General features: G+C 58.9%; 2 protein-coding genes across 2 annotated transcripts in view; both read right to left on the minus strand.

Annotated features, from left to right (window-relative positions):
* The window catches only part of NRBP2 (nuclear receptor binding protein 2), a 28458-nt gene extending 18246 nt beyond the window's left edge, over positions 1 to 10212 (minus strand). Inside the window, exon 1 of the mRNA XM_048940185.1 lies at positions 10032 to 10212. Coding sequence (XP_048796142.1) covers positions 10032 to 10148 — 117 coding nt within the window. The 5' untranslated portion in view covers positions 10149 to 10212. The remainder of the gene's footprint in view (positions 1 to 10031) is intronic.
* Positions 6441 to 9636, minus strand: LOC125691175 (uncharacterized). The gene is made up of 2 exons (XM_048940213.1): positions 9473 to 9636; positions 6441 to 9384 (listed from the first exon to the last, which is right to left on the minus strand). The coding sequence occupies exon 2, from the start codon at positions 8814 to 8816 to the stop codon at positions 7872 to 7874; it is 945 nt and encodes a 314-aa protein (XP_048796170.1). The 5' UTR covers positions 8817 to 9384; positions 9473 to 9636; the 3' UTR covers positions 6441 to 7871.
* Positions 10213 to 15601: the final 5389 nt, after the last annotated feature.

A 15601-nucleotide genomic window follows, 5' to 3' on the forward strand; every position in this document is an offset into this window, starting at 1 on the left:
TGGCTCCAACCTCATTTCAGGGGGTGGGAGACAGCAGTGAGGTCTCCCCCAACCCCCCCCCCTGCCCCAGGTTGCGATGTGCTCAGCTGCCGTGAGACCTCAGCTGGCAGCAGGTGACAGCAGCTGATGGCTGACATCCACCCTCTGCTACCTGCGGTTTGCAGCAGAGCAACAGCCTGAGCCCACAGCGCTGAGCAGCAGCAGGACGAGGGATCTGAGCTGCCAGATAAACCTGTTTTCTCTGCACGATTGTGTTACACAATGAGCAGGTGAAGGGAACACATGAGATGGAAAATATTTTGATCCTAGTGAAGCATTTGATCCCGCTCTCACAAAAACAAGCGCTCAGCACAAGCTCAGAGCCGGGTGGGCAGAGGGTGAACAGGCTGCCAGCTGTAGGACTTAGCTGAGCCGGGATGGAGGAGAGCCATGCTGCTGCAGCTCAACGCCGTGCTGCAAGGGAGAGAAATGCTGGGGTGAACAACGCCTGTCCTGCACAGGTGGACCTCAGAGAGGAGAGAGGTGGCAGATCTACAGGCAGAAGAAGAATCACAGAATCATTCAGGTTGGAAAAGGCCTCTGAGATCACCCAGTCCAACCATCAACTCTACCACTGCAGGAGCGGAGGGGGCCAGGTGCCTTTCTCTCCATGCTGAAGCCTGCCCTTCCTTCTTGCCCTGTACCTGCTGCAGCAAACCTGGGATCCCTGACCTCTGTTTCACTGCTGTGCGGGCACAGAAGTCTATTTTTCCACTGCTCAGATAAGAGCCAGGCACAATGCTGCGGGCTGAAGGCAATGGCTGGTTGGTACCAGGGCAGAGGACTTCCTCCTGAAGGGCAAAGGAATCATAGATTCATCACAGAGCCATGGGGTGGTTGGGTTGGCAGGGTCCTTGTAGATCACAGAGCCATGAGTGGTTGGGTTGGCAGGGTCCTTACAGATCACAGAGCCATGAGTGGTTGGGTTGGCAGGGTCCTTACAGATCACAGAGCCAGGGGGTGGTTGGGTTGGCAGGGTCCTTGTAGATCACAGAGCCAGGGGGTGGTTGGGTTGGCTGGGTCCTTACAGATCACAGGGCCATGGGTTGGTTTGGTTGGCAGGGTCCTTGTAGATCACAGGGCCATGGGGTGGTTGGGTTGGCAGGGTCCTTGTAGATCACAGAGCCAGGGGGTGGTTGAGTTGGCAGGGTCCTTATAGATCACAGAGCCGGGGGATGGTTGGGTTGGCTGGGTCCTTGTAGATCACAGAGCCATGGGGTGGTTGGGTTGGCAGGGTCCTTGTAGATGACAGAGCCAGGGGGTGGTTGGGTTGGCAGGGTCCTTACAGATCACAGAGCCATGGGATGGTTGGGTTGGCAGGGTCCTTACAGATCACAGGGCCAGGGGGTGGTTGGGTTGGCAGGGTCCTTACAGATCACAGAGCCATGGGATGGTTGGGTTGGCAGCGTCCTTGTAGATCACAGAGCCAGGGGGTGGTTGGGTTGGCAGGGTCCTTGTAGATCACAGAGCCAGGGGATGGTTGGGTTGGCAGGGTCCTTACAGATCACAGGGCCATGGGTTGGTTTGGTTGGCAGGGTCCTTGTAGATCACAGGGCCATGGGGTGGTTGGGTTGGCAGGGTCCTTGTAGATCACAGAGCCAGGGGGTGGTTGAGTTGGCAGGGTCCTTATAGATCACAGAGCCGGGGGATGGTTGGGTTGGCTGGGTCCTTGTAGATCACAGAGCCATGGGGTGGTTGGGTTGGCAGGGTCCTTGTAGATGACAGAGCCAGGGGGTGGTTGGGTTGGCAGGGTCCTTACAGATCACAGAGTCATGGGAACGTTGGGTTGGCAGGGTCCTTGTAGATCACAGGGCCATGGGGTGGTTGGGTTGGCAGGGTCCTTGTAGATCACAGAGCCAGGGGGTGGTTGGGTTGGCTGGGTCCTTACAGATCACAGAGCCGTGGGATGGTTGTGTTGGCAGGGTCCTTACAGATCACAGAGCCATGGGATGGTTGGGTTGGCAGGGTCCTTACAGATCACAGGGCCATGGGATGGTTGGGTTGGCAGGGTCCTTACAGATCACAGAGCCATGGGATGGTTGGGTTGGCTGGGTCCTTACAGATCACAGGGCCATGGGGTGGTTGGGTTGGCAGGGTCCTTATAGATCACAGGGCCATGGGATGGTTGGGTTGGCAGGGTCCTTACAGATCACAGAGTCAGGGGGTGGTTGGGTTGGCAGGGTCCTTGTAGATCACAGAGCCAGGGGGTGGTTGGGTTGGCAGGGTCCTTACAGATCACAGAGCCAGGAGGTGGTTGGGTTGGCAGGGCCCTTACAGATCACAGGGCCATGGGTTGGTTGGGTTGGCAGGGTCCTTACAGATCACAGAGCCCCATAAAGTGCACAGGCAGTCTGTCTGCCCTCTTGCTGTGAGTGCAGCACAGACCGTAGCTCAACCTGCACGATGCCACCCTTCTTCTTCCCTGAAAGCACCACGACCTCACATCTGATCCCCGCATTCCCACACTGCGGAACGCTCCAGCACCGCCTCTCGCATCCTTATTGCCCAGTGCCAACGTGTGGAATGGAAAAGCAAACCAACGGTGTTTGCACCATTTTGTGACATGGCTGTGGGCACCTCCTTCGTCCCAGCAGCGCAACACCGACGCTCCCTGTGTGTGTTCCCTGGTTGCAGCGGAGCAAAACAAGGAAGGAGATGAGGGGCACGCGAGGTGCGCAGCCCGAGAGGCTCCTGCACGCTTGGCCACTGCACACAAAAATACCTGCAGGCAAAAACAAGCGGAAGGGCAGAAACGAGCTCGGCGAAAACAGGAAGGGACAGAACACGGAGAGTAATTTTAGCAGCCCTCCTTGGCATGTGGGCCGAGGAGCACAGAGGGAGCAGCTGTGCGCATGTGGGACGCGGTGAGGACAGGAGCAGATGGGCAGCGAGGAGCGCAGCACGCAGCCACAAACTGCAAACTGATGCCGTTCTGGTGGGGAAAACGGATGGAAATCAAGCAGTGCTTGCTGCAGGAGGAAGGAAACCCACCTCAGGCAGCCAACATCAGTGCCTGCCCAGCGCTGAGAACAAGGAGCGGGATTGCTGTGGCTGGGGAGGATGGAGGGATCCCAGGGAAAGCTGAGCCGAAACAAAAGCAGAAGCACCTCTGTGCATCACCCACACAGACTGGGAAGGGTGTGAGGAGGATGGCGAGAGCGGCTCAACGTCTGCTTCGCTGCCAAACTGAGGAGAGGCTGCGCTGCCTCCTTCCAGCAAAGGTCACCCGTCGGTGAGCTGCGCCGTCCTGCAAACAAACCCCCTCTGCAAATCTCCCCTGCGATGCCCTCGCCTCCATGTGAGCACGGAGAGCTGCGCTGCCACAGAACCGACTGCTGGCTGCGCTCAGTGGGCTGCCAGGACCCCCGCAGGTCAACAGACTGCAAACAAACAAACGCCCCCAAAACGGAGGGAAGGAAAACAGACGGTGTGTGGAGAAGGAGCAAAGTCCTCCAGGCTCCTCGGCTGTGCAAAAACAAAGCAGAGCCCGGCAGCCCGGAGCCCTCCCTCCTGACAGGGCTGGCAGCAGCACGGCTGTCAGAAATAGCTCCGGTGGCAAAACTTAAATAGCTGGAGGCTTTCCAGCAGCACACATCGCAGTGCTGCTGAGCCTCACCGCAGCCTCCAGGAACGTTCAAAAATGGGGAAGCTGCAGCCCCGCCGTGCGTGCAGACGTCGGGTTGTTTCCCTGCCTTCTGTTTTACTTTGGGAACGCTGCTGAGCCTCCCCACCTGGCACATTTCTCACTCCACTCTCCCTAAAACCTGCTTTTGCATTTCTCCTCTTCCTTCTGCTCTTTCTTTTGCTTTTTTTTCCCCGCCCGTGGGGCATAGAGGTGAACCAAAGCTCAGAGTTCAGGGCCCACGCAGTCGTTAACCCTTTCCTGATGGGCACCAACAGTGCACCAAAGTGTCCGAAGGAGGAGATGAGGGGCAGAGCTGCAGCAGCAAATACCCCAGGGGCAGCAGCCCCCTCCCATTGGACACGTGTTTGCAAAAGCAGAGCCACGCTGATATGAAAACACTCATTTTGAGCAACACAGCATCAGTTTGCCAAAGCCCTCCTTAACTTCCAGAGAAACAAAGCGCTGCTTTGCCGGCCCCGCTGCTCCGACTGCTCAGGAGGGGTGGAAAAAAGCAAACGCAGTCACCAAAGCGATGGTGAAAACAAACTCTTCTGAAGTGCAAATGCGCTGCTGTGAGAGCAGCGAGGGGGAGGAGGTGAGGGGGCACCACCTGAGCTGCGCTGACGCGAAGGCACGGAAGGGTTCGCGGCTGCATCTCCACCTCAGTTGCAGAGCACTTGAAATGCTTCCGCTTCCTCATCCCCAACTTCACGTGCACCGTAACGAAATGCAACAGGAGAACGCAGAGGAAGCCGTGACGTTCCTCACTGCTGCTCGCACAGCTGCAGAGCAGCGCAACAAAGTCAGACCTGCTTGCATCTCCGCGGAGCCGCGTGCTGCGTTCATCAGCACTGCACTCCTCGCTTGGAATCCGCGCCACAGCAGCAGAGCCCTGCGTGGGTGCCTGGGGCTTCCTACCCTGCTGGACACAACAGCAGCACCAGCACGGCACCGTGCATCCATCACAGCACCATGCATCCAGCACAGTACAGCACAGCACCATGCATCCAGCACAGCACAGCACCGTGCATCCAGCACAGCACCATGCATCCAGCACAGTACAGCACAGCACCATGCATCCAGAACAGCACAGCACTGTGCATCCAGCACCATGCATCCAGCACCATGCATCCAGCACCATGCATCCAGCACAGCAAAGCACCATGCATCCAGCACCATGCATCCAGCACAGCGCCATGCATCCAGCACAGCACCATGAATCCAGCACAGCATAGTATCGTGCATCCAGAACAGCACAGCATAGCATCGTGCATCCAGCACAGCACCATGCATCCAGCACAGTGCAGCACAGCACCACGCATCCAGCACAGCACAGCAGCATGCATCCAGCACAGCACAGCACCGTGCATCCAGCACAGCACCATGCATCCAGCACCATGCATCCAGCACAGCAAAGCACCATGCAGCCAGCACAGCGCCATGTATCCAGCAGAGCGCCATGCATCCAGCATAGCATCGTGCATCCAGAACAGCACAGCATAGCATCGTGCATCCAGCACAGCACCATGCATCCAGCACCATGCATCCAGCACAGCACAGCACCATGCATCCAGCACAGTGCAGCACAGCACCACGCATCCATCACAGCACCATGCATCCAGCACAGCACAGCACCATGCATCCAGCACCATGCATCCAGCACAGCACAGCACCATGCATCCAGCACAGCGCAGCACCATGCATCCAGCACAGTGCAGCACAGCACCACGCATCCAGCACAGCACCATGCATCCAGCACCATGCATCCAGCACCATGCATCCAGCACCATGCATCCAGCACAGTGCAGCACAGCACCACGCATCCATCACAGCACCATGCATCCAGCACAGCACAGCACCATGCATCCAGCACCATGCATCCAGCACCATGCATCCAGCACAGCACAGCACCATGCATCCAGCACAGTGCAGCACCATGCATCCAGCACAGTGCAGCACAGCACCACGCATCCATCACAGCACCATGCATCCAGCACCATGCATCCAGCACAGCACAGCACCATGCATCCAGCACAGTGCAGCACAGCACCACGCATCCAGCACAGCACCATGCATCCAGCACAGCACAGCACCATGCATCCAGTACAGCACAGCACCACGCATCCAGCACAGCACCATGCATCCAGCACAGCACAGCACTGTGCATCCAGCACAGCACAGCACAGCACCATGCATCCAGAACAGCACCAGCATGGTACCATGAATCCAGCACAGCACCATGCACCCAGCACAGCACCATGCATCCAGCACAGAACCAGCACAGCACCACGCATCCAGAACAGCACCATGCACCCAGCACAGCACCATGCATCCAGCACAGAACCAGCCCAGGACCAGCACCCAGCAAAGCACTGCACAGCCACCCAGCACGCTGCATCCAGCACCTAGCAAAGCACACACAGCACTCAGCACCATGCACAGCACTGTGCACCCAGCATGGCATCAGAACAGACCAGCACAGCACCAGCACAGCACAGCACAGCACACCCAGCGCAGCACTGTGCACCCAGCACAGCACCAGCACAGCACAGCTCTGTGCACCCAACAAAGCACCGTGCATCCAGCATGGCACCAGCACAGCACTGTGTACCCAGCATGGCATCAGAACAGACCAGCACAGCACAGCACAGCGCCACGCATCCAGCACAGCAACACCCAACAAAGCACCGTGCATCAAGCACAGCACCAGCACAGCACTGTGCACCCAGCACAGCACAGTGCACCCAGCATGGCACCAGAACAGACCAGCACAGCACAGCGCCACGCATCCAGCACAGCACAGCTCTGTGCACCCAACAAAGCACCATGCACCCAGCATGGCACCAGCACAGCACTGTGCACCCAGCACAGCACTGAGCACTCAGCATGGCATCAGAACAGACCAGCACAGCACCAGTACAGCACAACACAGCAGCAGACATCCAGCACAGCACAGCTCTGTGCACCCAGCATAGCATCAGAACAGACCAGCACAGCACAGTGCCACGCATCCAGCACAGCACAACTCTGTGCACCCAACAAAGCACCGTGCATCCAGCATGGCACCAGCACAGCACTGTGCACCCAGCATGGCATCAGAACAGCACAGCACAGTGCCACGCATCCAGCACAGCACAGCTCTGTGCACCCAACAAAGCACCATGCATCCAGCATGGCACCAGCACAGCACTGTGCACCCAGCACAGCAGTGCACACCCAGCACAGCACCAGCACATCACTGCACAGCCAGCACAGCGCTGCACACCCAGCATGCAGCACCACGCACCCAGAACAGCAATGCAGGACGCATGCAGGGCCACGGCTGTCCTGCAAAAGCAAAGGAAAGAGCATAAATAACGAGAGCCAATCATCAGGGCAGCGAGAGGGAATCCCTGCGGCGGCGAGGCGTGTTGCGCTCGAGGAAATCAGAATGTTTGTGAAACAGAAGGGCTGTGTGTGCATTAGCAGCCACAAACATCGGCGTGTTTTCTTCCTGGAGCACGACCGAAGCACCAGCAATACGCAGCCACGTCTCACACTCAACTTCCCCCCACGTTTGCTGTCTCTGCGATGCTGCCATGCAGCTCTGCTGGCAGTGCTGCCAACGGTGCCGTGGTTGTTTGCAGCTCTGCCACGTGCTGCAGCAGAGGACGTGGGGACAAAAGACTGGGATCGGTTCTGGCCCACGGCACTGCTGCTGAAAGGGCCCTCGTGGCATTAAAATATACATCATTACGTGTCACCACTGGGTCAGCATCCACAGGGAATCACCGAATCCTGGAATGGCCTGGGTTGAAAAGGACCGTGCTGAGAATTGAGTTTCAGCCCCCTGCTGTGTGCAGGGTCACCAACGGCCAGAGCAGGCTGCCCAGAGAACACATAGGGTGCCATGAGGATCCATAGGGTGCCATAAGGATCCAGAGGGTGCCACAGGAATCTATAGGGTGCCATAAGGACCCATAGGGTGCCATAAGGACCCATAGGATGCTATATGGATCCACAGGATGCCACAGGAATCTATAGGGTGCCATGAGGATCCATAGGGTGCTATATGCATCCATAGGGTGCCACAGGAATCTACAGGGTGCTATATGGATCCATAGGGTGCTAAATGGATCCAGAGGGTGCCACAGGAATCTATAGGGTGCTATATGGATCCATAGGGTGCTATATGGATCCATAGGGTGCCACAGGAATCTATAGGGTGTTATATGGATCCATAGGGTGCTACAGGAATCCACAGGGTGCCATAAGGATCCATAGGGTGCCACAGGAATCCACAGGGTGCTATATGGATCCATAGGGTGCCACAGGAATCCATAGGGTGCCATAAGGATCCATAGGGTGCCATAAGGACCCATAGGATGCTATATGGATCCACAGGATGCCACAGGAATCTATAGGGTGCCATGAGGATCCATAGGGTGCTATATGGATCCATAGGGTGCCATAAGGATCCAAAGGGTGCTATATGGATCCATAGGGTGCTATATGGATCCATAGGGTGCCACAGGAATCCATAGGGTGCCATAAGAACCCACAGGGTGCCATAAGGATCCATAGGGTGCCACAGGAATCCATAGGGTGCCATAAGGATCCATAGGGTGCCACAGGAATCCACAGGGTGCCATAAGGATCCATAGGGTGCTATATGGATCCATAGGGTGCCACAGGAATCCACAGGGTGCCATAAGGATCCATAGGATGCTATAGGGACCCATAGGGTACCATAGGGATCCATAAGGTGCCATAGGGATCCATAGGGTGCCATAGGGATCCATAGGGATCCACAGGGTGCCATAATCATAGAATCATCCCAGCATGGCCTGGGTTGCACAGGAGCACAGCGCTCACCTGGTTCCAACCCCTGCTGTGTGCAGGTCGCCAACCAGCAGCCCAGGCTGCCCAGAGAACCCACATCCAGCCTGGCCTCCAATGCCTGCAGGGATGGGGCATCCACAGCCTCCTTGGGCAAGGAGGAACACGGACAACATGGGTTGTTCTCAGCTGAAAATCTGCTTTCCCAACAGCTCTCCCCACCCTTCAGGCTGTCCCACAGAGAGCCAGGATCTGCAGCAGCCACTGCACACCGTGAGCCCTGGGGGATGAGGGACACCGCGACGCAGCACCGGAGCCGGAGCTCAGCACCCATTTGGGTGCAGCATTCAGGTGATGGTGGTGGGCACCTCCAGAACCCATCCCAAAAGAGCCGTGGGCTGGATGCTGGTCTGGGAGGACGAGCTGGGGGTGCAGATGTGGGATGCTGGATGTTGCGTCAGGCAAAGGCACTGTGAGTCCACTGTGAGCAGGGGAGGCGGGGAGAGGGATGGAACTGTGATCCACGGGCACGGAGGTGCTGCAGGGAAGGGGGGGGGGACACGGGATGGGCCACAGGAAGGTGACCCACATCTCAGCACAGATTGGGCCAGGACAGGAAAGTGATGGAGTCCCCTGGAGGTGTTCCACAACCGTGGAGATGTGGCACATGGGGACTATGGGGACACGGAAACTACGGTGGGATGGGCATGATTGGGGATCTTGGAAGTCTTCTCCAACCTTAATAAGTCGATGCTTTCGTTTAGGGACGTGGTTGATGGGCACAGCGGTGATGGGTTGGAGGGTGGATTTGGGGATCTCGTCCAACCCGCACGGTTCTCTGATGTCTGACTCTGAACGAGGGGCGCCCAAAGGCAGGGCAGAGCGCAGGGAGCCGCACCGGGCTGTTAGCAGGACATACAGAGGGGATTACTGTGGGACGGGCCCTTTTCTGCCATCGCCGTCCCACCTCCGCCCGGGGCGAGGATTTACCCCGGCTCCGGCGCCGTCTCCGGGCGCCCCGATGGGGGCGGGGGGGGGAATTCGGGCTCCGCTTCCAGGGCACATCGCACGGGTACGGGGGGACGCGGCTGGGGGAAAGAGGTCCGAAGGCGACCCCGAGCTCCGCGGGACGCGGACGGGCACCGCGTAAGCGCCGTGCGGGGCCCCGGAGGGGAAGACGGGCTGCGGCGGCCCCTCCGGAGAGGACGGACCCTCCGGAGAGGACGGACCGGATCCTCCGCACCGGAGGCGGCGGCCACAGCGGTGCTCCTCTGCGATTCACCCGCGAACACACCGCGCTGCCGCCGCCACGGGACGCGGAGCGCCGCTCTCCGGGACGGCCCGCACCGGGACGACCCGCACCGGAGCCACCGCGCGGCGCTCACCGCACCGGGGCACGCCGAGCCCCGCTCCCCACCGCGCTCTCTCCGCACCTCTCCCGCTGCCTCCCGCCCCCCCCCCTTCCCGCACCCCGCGGGCCGTTCCCGCACCGCCCTCCGGCGGATCCCGCGGCACCGCCCGCACCCGGGGGGCTGCTCCCGGCCCCCACCTGCTCGCGGCGCTTCTGCCACCTCCCGCACGGGCTCTCCTCCAGGATCTCGCTCTCCTCCTCGCTCTCCTCCTCTTTCTCCTGCGCCAAACGAGCGTCGGGCTCCGGCACCGCCATCCCCGCACCTCTCCGCTCCGGGCTGGACGGATCGGGCTCTGCCACCCCCCCTCCGACGCGAGGCCGCACACGGACCGCCCCCGGACCGCCCCGCGGGGAGAGGAGGGGCCGCCCCGCGCAGCGCCCGCCCCGGGGCTCAGAACCTCGGAATCGCTGAGGTTGGAGCGGATCAACCGCAGCTCAGCCCCCCGTTCTCGCTGACCGCATCCCCAAGGGCTGCATCTCCCCTGTTCTGAAACACCCCCAGAGATGGGGACTCCCCCCCCCACCCCTCCTCCCTCCCCGGGCAGCTGTGCAGTGGCATCACCGCTCTTTTGGACGGGAACTTTTTCCCAGTACTCAAGCTGGAATCAAATCCATCTGTCTCCGATGTGGAGATAGGGGTGCGGGGTGGGACCGTACCAACGGCGTGCCTGCGGTGTGCTGCAGCCGACGGTCTGATGAAGCCAAATGCTTCGGTTTGCCCTTCGAGGATGTCCGACCTCCATCCCACCCCGTGTCCGTGCAGCCTGCGGCAGGGCTGGGACTTACAGAAGCACAGAAATGCAGAATGGTTGGGTCAGAAGGAGCCTCGAAGAGCACTGAGCTCCAACCCCTGCCGTGGGTTGGCTGCTCCCCACCAGCTCAGGCTGCCCAGGGCTCCATCCGCGGCCTCCAACACCTACAGGAATGGGGTCTCCACCCCATCCATTTCCAAATTTAAAGGAGAAAAAATAAAGGAACAGCAACAAAAACCCAACAGAAGCCCCAAGCAGAGCTCCGTGGCCAAGACTTCATACCCAGTGCGTGACACAAGCCGCAGCAATGCCGCATGCCGTCCCCATCCCTTCCAGCCCTCTCCTTGCCCCCACCTCCACCTCTCCCCACCCCATCCCCTCTCAGTGGGGTCTCCCTGCTGACACCAGGCGCAGAGTGGAGCTCAGGACCTTCCTGCCCCATCAGCGCTGTGCTGGGGGGCAGAGCCGGCACAGAGCTTCAGCCCCCCTCCGGGCCTCGCTCTCTGCAGCAGGAACCATTCAGCTGCATGAAGCAAGGAACTCCCCAGCTGTGCTCATTCCTCTGTCAGTTCCTGGCTCGTTTGCTGTTTTTCCTTTCCTTTCTGGCCGTTCTGGTTCCTTTCAGCACGTTCATTATTTGTCCCACCCTGCTCGCTCCACCCCGCTGCCTGGTTGCTGTTTTGGGAGACGTTCCCTCGCCGCAGCCCAGCCCCGTCCTGTGGTTCTCAGGTGGGGCTGTGGCCCTCGGTGGCATCTCCAGGTGCCAGGAGCCTCCTTTGTGGGTTCACCGAGCACCACAGGGACACAGGCCTGGAGCCCCCAGCACAGGAAGGACGTGGAGCTCTTGGAGAGGGTCCAGAGGAGGGCACCGAGGGGCTGGAACAGCTCTGCTATGAGGAAAGGCTGAGGGAACTGGGCTGGTTTGGCTTGGAGAAGAGAAGGATCCAGGGAGACCTCATGGTGGCCTTCAGTGCTTGGAGGGAGCGGATAAACAGGAGGGGAACGGCTGTGTGTGAGGGTGGGTGGTGACAGGACAAGGGGAATGGCTTTAAAGTGAGCCAGGGGAGGTTTGGGTTGGATATGAGGAGGAAGTTTTTGAGCCAGAGGGCGGTGAGGCACTGGCACAGGTTGCCCAAGGAGGCTGTGGATGCCCCATCCCTGCAGGCATTGGAGGCCAGGCTGGATGTGGCTCTGGGCAGCCTGGGCTGCTGGTTGGCGACCTGCACACAGCAGGGGTTGGAACCAGGTGAGCGCTGTGCTCCTGTGCAACCCAGGCCATGCTGGGATTCTATGATTATGGCACCCTGTGGATCCTTATGGATCCCTGTGGCACCCTATGGGTCCCTATGGGTCCTTATAGCACCCTGTGAGTTCTTATGGCACCCTATGGATCCCTATGGGTCCCTGTGGATGCCTGTGGGTCCCTATGGCACCCTGTGGATCCCTATGGCACCCTATGGGTCCTTATAGCACCCTATGGATCCCTATGGCACCCTATGGGTCCTTATAGCAACGTATGGCACCCTATGAGTCCCTATGGCACTCTGTGGATCCCTATGGGTCCCTGTGGCACCCTATGGGTCCTTATAGCACCCTATGGCACCCTATGGATCCCTATAGCACTCTATGGATCCCTATGGCACCCTATGGGTCCCTATGGCACCCTATGGATCCTCATGGTACCCTATGGATCCTCATGGCACCCTATGGGTCCCTATGACACCCTATCAATCTCTGTGGCACCCTATGGATCACTGTGGCTCGCTATGGATCCCTATGGCACCCTATGGGTCCTTATAGCACCCTATGGCACCCTATGGGTCCCTATGGCACCCTATGGGTCCTTATAGCACTCTATGGATCCCTATGGCACCCTATGGGTCCTTATAGCACCCTATGGATCCCTGTGGCACCCTATGGATCCCTATGGCACCCTGTGGGTCCCTATGGCACCCTTTGGGTTCTTATGGCACCCTATGGATCCCTATGGGTCCCTATGGGTCCCTATGGCACCCTGTGGATCCCTGTGGGTCCTTATGGCACCCTATGGATCCCTATGGCACCCTATGGGTCCTTATGACACCCTGTGGATCCTTATAGCAGCCTGTGGATCCTTATGGCTCCCCGTAGATCCCTATGGCACCCTGTGGATCCTCATGGTACCCTATGGATCCTCATGGCACCCTAGGGGTCCCTATGGCACCCTGTGGATCCCTATGGGTCCCTATGGCACCCTGTGGATCCCTATGACACCCTATGGATCCCTATGGCACCCTATGGGTCCCTATGGCACCCTGTGGATCCTTATAGCAGCCTGTGGATCCCTATGGCACCCTGTGGGTCCCTATGACACCCTATGGGTCCCTATGGCACCCTATCAACCTCTATGGCACCCGACCAATCTCAATCACTGTGGGCTCTCTGTGCAGCCTGGGCTGCTGGTTGGCGACCTGCACACAGCAGGGCTTGGAACCAGGTGAGTGCTGTGCTCCTGTGCAACCCAAGCCATGCTGGGGTTCTGTGGTTCTATGATACGGTGCCTGCAGGGGCACCGTGCCACAGAGCACCTGATGGCAGTTCGTGCCACTCCATCCTGCCTGTGTAACACCCTCCCTCCAGGGCATCCCCCAGAGTTACACCACTGCTGCCCATCGATGCGCCTGTGAGCTCCTGGGTGACCCCATCGTGCACCAGATGGGCCCTGTGGGTAAGGAAGCTAAGGAAGTCGCTGCTTCTTATCAGAGTGTAAAGGTTTGGCTGGCAATAAGCACGGGGAATAGAAGGGCTGGGGACAGATAGCAGCACACGCTGTGCCCCAGAGCCCTTCCTGCAGCATCCGTCCCCACGCATCCCTGCGGTGCTCCGGTGGATGCTCTTATCTGTGGGTCACACATAGCATCACAGAACGGTTGGGCTGCAATGGACCCCAAGGATGACGAAGCTCCAACCCCCCGCCACAGGCAGGGCCACCAACCTCCACATTTCACAGCCCAGAACCCCGTCCAACCTGGCCTTGGATGCTGCCTTCTTGCTGCCACCATTCCCCATTCCCAGCCTCAGTGCAAACCCTGTGCTGGGAAGCACTTCCTGCCTCCAGGAGCTGCCCTCAGCAGGTGGGAGCTCAATCCCAGCACAGGCCAGGCGTGGGCTGAAGATAAAAAGCAGTGCTCCAAAACGTGGAAGGGAAGAACCTGAACAGAGGGTGTGAAGAGCTGAGGGGGTCTCAGCGGGGTCACTGGGGAGATATTGCTGTAAGAAGGCAGCGAAGCGTGGCATTGACTGCAGGGAGGTCACAGACGGAGTCGTCGTGCAGGGAACATTGGAGGAGCAGCCTCCAAATGTGGCAGCAAACGATCAGAATTATCTAACGAATCCATAACAGAAACGATGACAAATTGCCAGGGTGAAACGTTTGCCAGGTGGGTTTGGAGGAGAGCAAAGTTCTCGTTGGCTGCGGTGCAGATGGCAGCTGGCACCGCTGTGCAGCGCTCACAAATCGTGCAAGAGGGAGACGAGCGGAGCTGGAAGCACTTGGAGGTGCCACCAAGTGTGGGCACACTCAGCTCTGAAGCTGCAAAAGGGCACAGGAAGGGCAGCAGAACCTGGGCACAAAGCAGAGCTGAAAGCTGGGAAAGCAGCTGAGCGGCTGGGCAGAACGATGGCAGAACAGAAGGGCTTTGCAGCAGCGAGGGCAGTAATTCTTGATGGCGTTTCTTAGGGACAGCGCTGTGGAATTCATCGCCGTCGGGTGTTCACGGCAGCCAAAGTAGAAAATGATTTTCAAAGCCATTAGGCAAATCTGCGGGAGGGAAATTGATTGAAGGCCATTAAACGACGGGATGCAGATGCAGCCTTTGGTGCCGAGCTGCGCTGTGCCAGAAGCTGCAGGCCTGCAATGGGGCAGTCGCTGCATGGCCCCCACTCTTCCCCTTGGGGTGAGCCATCAGAAATGGGACGCAGATGGGATCTGTGGGTCTGCCCAGGGGGGCTGCGCTCTGCTGCCTGCTGTTTTCTGGGGAGGAAACACTTTCCATCCACACGAGGCCTTGGTTGAGCTCGGCTGTGGTTTGCACTCACGCTGGCTGCGTCCCGGAGCCGCAGTGCTTCCCGTGCACAGGTGGCTCCTGCACAAATCCTGGAGATCCTTTGAGGAATGCAAATCCCCTCTGGCAGCACCGGATTTCTGAGGTCCTGCATTCCAACCCCAGCTTTTTGAGTGCAGCGTTCCCAGCGTGGCACTGTGATGCCGGGCCGCTGCAGTGATCCTGCCCAGGGCCATCAATGCCCATCGCTGCACAGCACACCCACATCCATCGCCTTTTCTTCACCCCTTTATCCTTAATTCCCTCCTGCACTCCTGTATCTTTTGATCTTCTTTCTATGACATCCTTTCTCCTCACTGGAAAAATCATAGAATCATAGCATCACAGAATGGCTCAGGTTGGAAGGGACCCCAAGGATCACGAAGCTCCAACCCCCCACCACAGGCAGGGCCACCAACCTCCATGTTTCACAGCAGCCCAGGCTGCCCAGGGCCCCATCCAACCTGGCCTTGAACACCTCCAGGGATGGACTGGGCATCCACAGCCTCTCTGGGCAGCTGTTGCAGCCCCTCACCACTCAAACACACAGTGGAGCCTCCTTTTGCCTTGCCTGTCCACATTCAAGCATCAGCTGCCTGCTTTTCATCTCCTGCTTGTCCTGCCTGTCTCAGGTCCGGGTTGGTCAGACATTTCAGACGCCGCTGCCCCAAGGGCTTGGATTGGAACCGCACCGCTGTGCTTTCAGCCGTGGTTTGGATGGAGGAGAGTGGGGATCTGAAAGCAGCTTCACAGAGCGGTCCCCATATGGAGCAGTGGGGCAGGAGCTCCTGGTGCTGTTCCACGTGCAAGAACTGTGCTCACCCTTCAGCTGGGGTCTGGAGCAGGTGACCCCTGCAGTTCCCTCTGCCATTCT

The sequence above is a fragment of the Lagopus muta genome, chromosome 3, assembly GCF_023343835.1.
Source record: "Lagopus muta isolate bLagMut1 chromosome 3, bLagMut1 primary, whole genome shotgun sequence".
NCBI lineage: Eukaryota > Metazoa > Chordata > Aves > Galliformes > Phasianidae > Lagopus > Lagopus muta.